Source organism: Penaeus monodon, chromosome 21, assembly GCF_015228065.2.
Source record: "Penaeus monodon isolate SGIC_2016 chromosome 21, NSTDA_Pmon_1, whole genome shotgun sequence".
NCBI lineage: Eukaryota > Metazoa > Arthropoda > Malacostraca > Decapoda > Penaeidae > Penaeus > Penaeus monodon.
The window spans coordinates 40,516,536-40,517,532 of NC_051406.1; the positions used below are offsets into that span (position 1 = coordinate 40,516,536).

At 36.9% G+C, this 997-nt stretch overlaps 1 protein-coding gene across 1 annotated transcript in view; it reads right to left on the reverse strand.

The window, feature by feature from the left end:
* Window positions 1–997, reverse strand: part of LOC119586490 (major facilitator superfamily domain-containing protein 6-like) — a 16,793-nt gene that overhangs the window by 1,742 nt on the left and 14,054 nt on the right. The window contains 2 exon segments of the mRNA XM_037935228.1: window positions 84–450; window positions 612–743. Of these exon segments, the coding sequence (XP_037791156.1) occupies window positions 84–450; window positions 612–743 (499 nt within the window).

Below are 997 nucleotides of genomic sequence, written 5' to 3' on the forward strand. Positions count from 1 at the left end.
AACTAACTCCATACAAAAGTCAGGGGAAAATTCTCCTGAAAAAAAGCAACAAAACAATTTTTCTTCTATAATCTGAGTCTTACCAATGCCTTCAAACGAAGCTCCCACAATACCCTGCATTGTTGCTTCTGTGCCACTGGGAGCAACCTGACTCGCATAAGAAGTCATGGTTGCATAGAAAATTCCAAAGGTGAAACCATTAAGCAGTTCAATGGGCAGGAAAACCCACGGATTGACAATGGTGTAGTACAGGATGTATCGAATACCAAACATCCCAATCACCAAGGACATGGCATGGACGTGACCCAGCTTCTTGATGAACCAGCCGGATATGAAGAAGAAGGGCAACTCTCCGCCGAAGCACTGGACGCCCATGATGAGTCCTTGAAGCAGCTTCATGGCTTGGAAGTGACAGTCCCACTCAAAGGCAACGTCCTCAACCAACATCAGCTGAAGGAAATAATTGTTATGATATTTATCTACATTTGAAGTAATTAACTTGTTTGTCTTTCCTACTCTAGAGAATTAAAAGAAAAATCTATATCTACTAATAAATGTCCTTCTCTGTTTATAACACAAAAATGATATCAATCTCTTTGTAAAATACACACCAGGAAAGTCCACAGAATTCCAGTCGATATTCCAACTACAACACAGCAGACAACAAAGAGAACGATCTGAGGCTCACAAATAAGACGAGCCATTGCACCTGCTGTCCAGCTTTTCTTCTCATTCCCCTCAATCTGGATAAAACAAAGCATTTCTTGTTACATGTCTCTTTTGGACAATTATACATTTGGAAGTACAATCTTCTTTATCAACTTGCCAGACATGAAAATTATTTTTAAAATATGATAAAATCAAATCACTGTTGAAAAAATTTCTTTATCATTATCATGAACAGTATAAATCTTTCTTTTTATCCATGTATCTATAAAAAGGAAAAGGAAATAGTCATCTCAAAAATATAATGTATAAATACAAATTATGCGATATC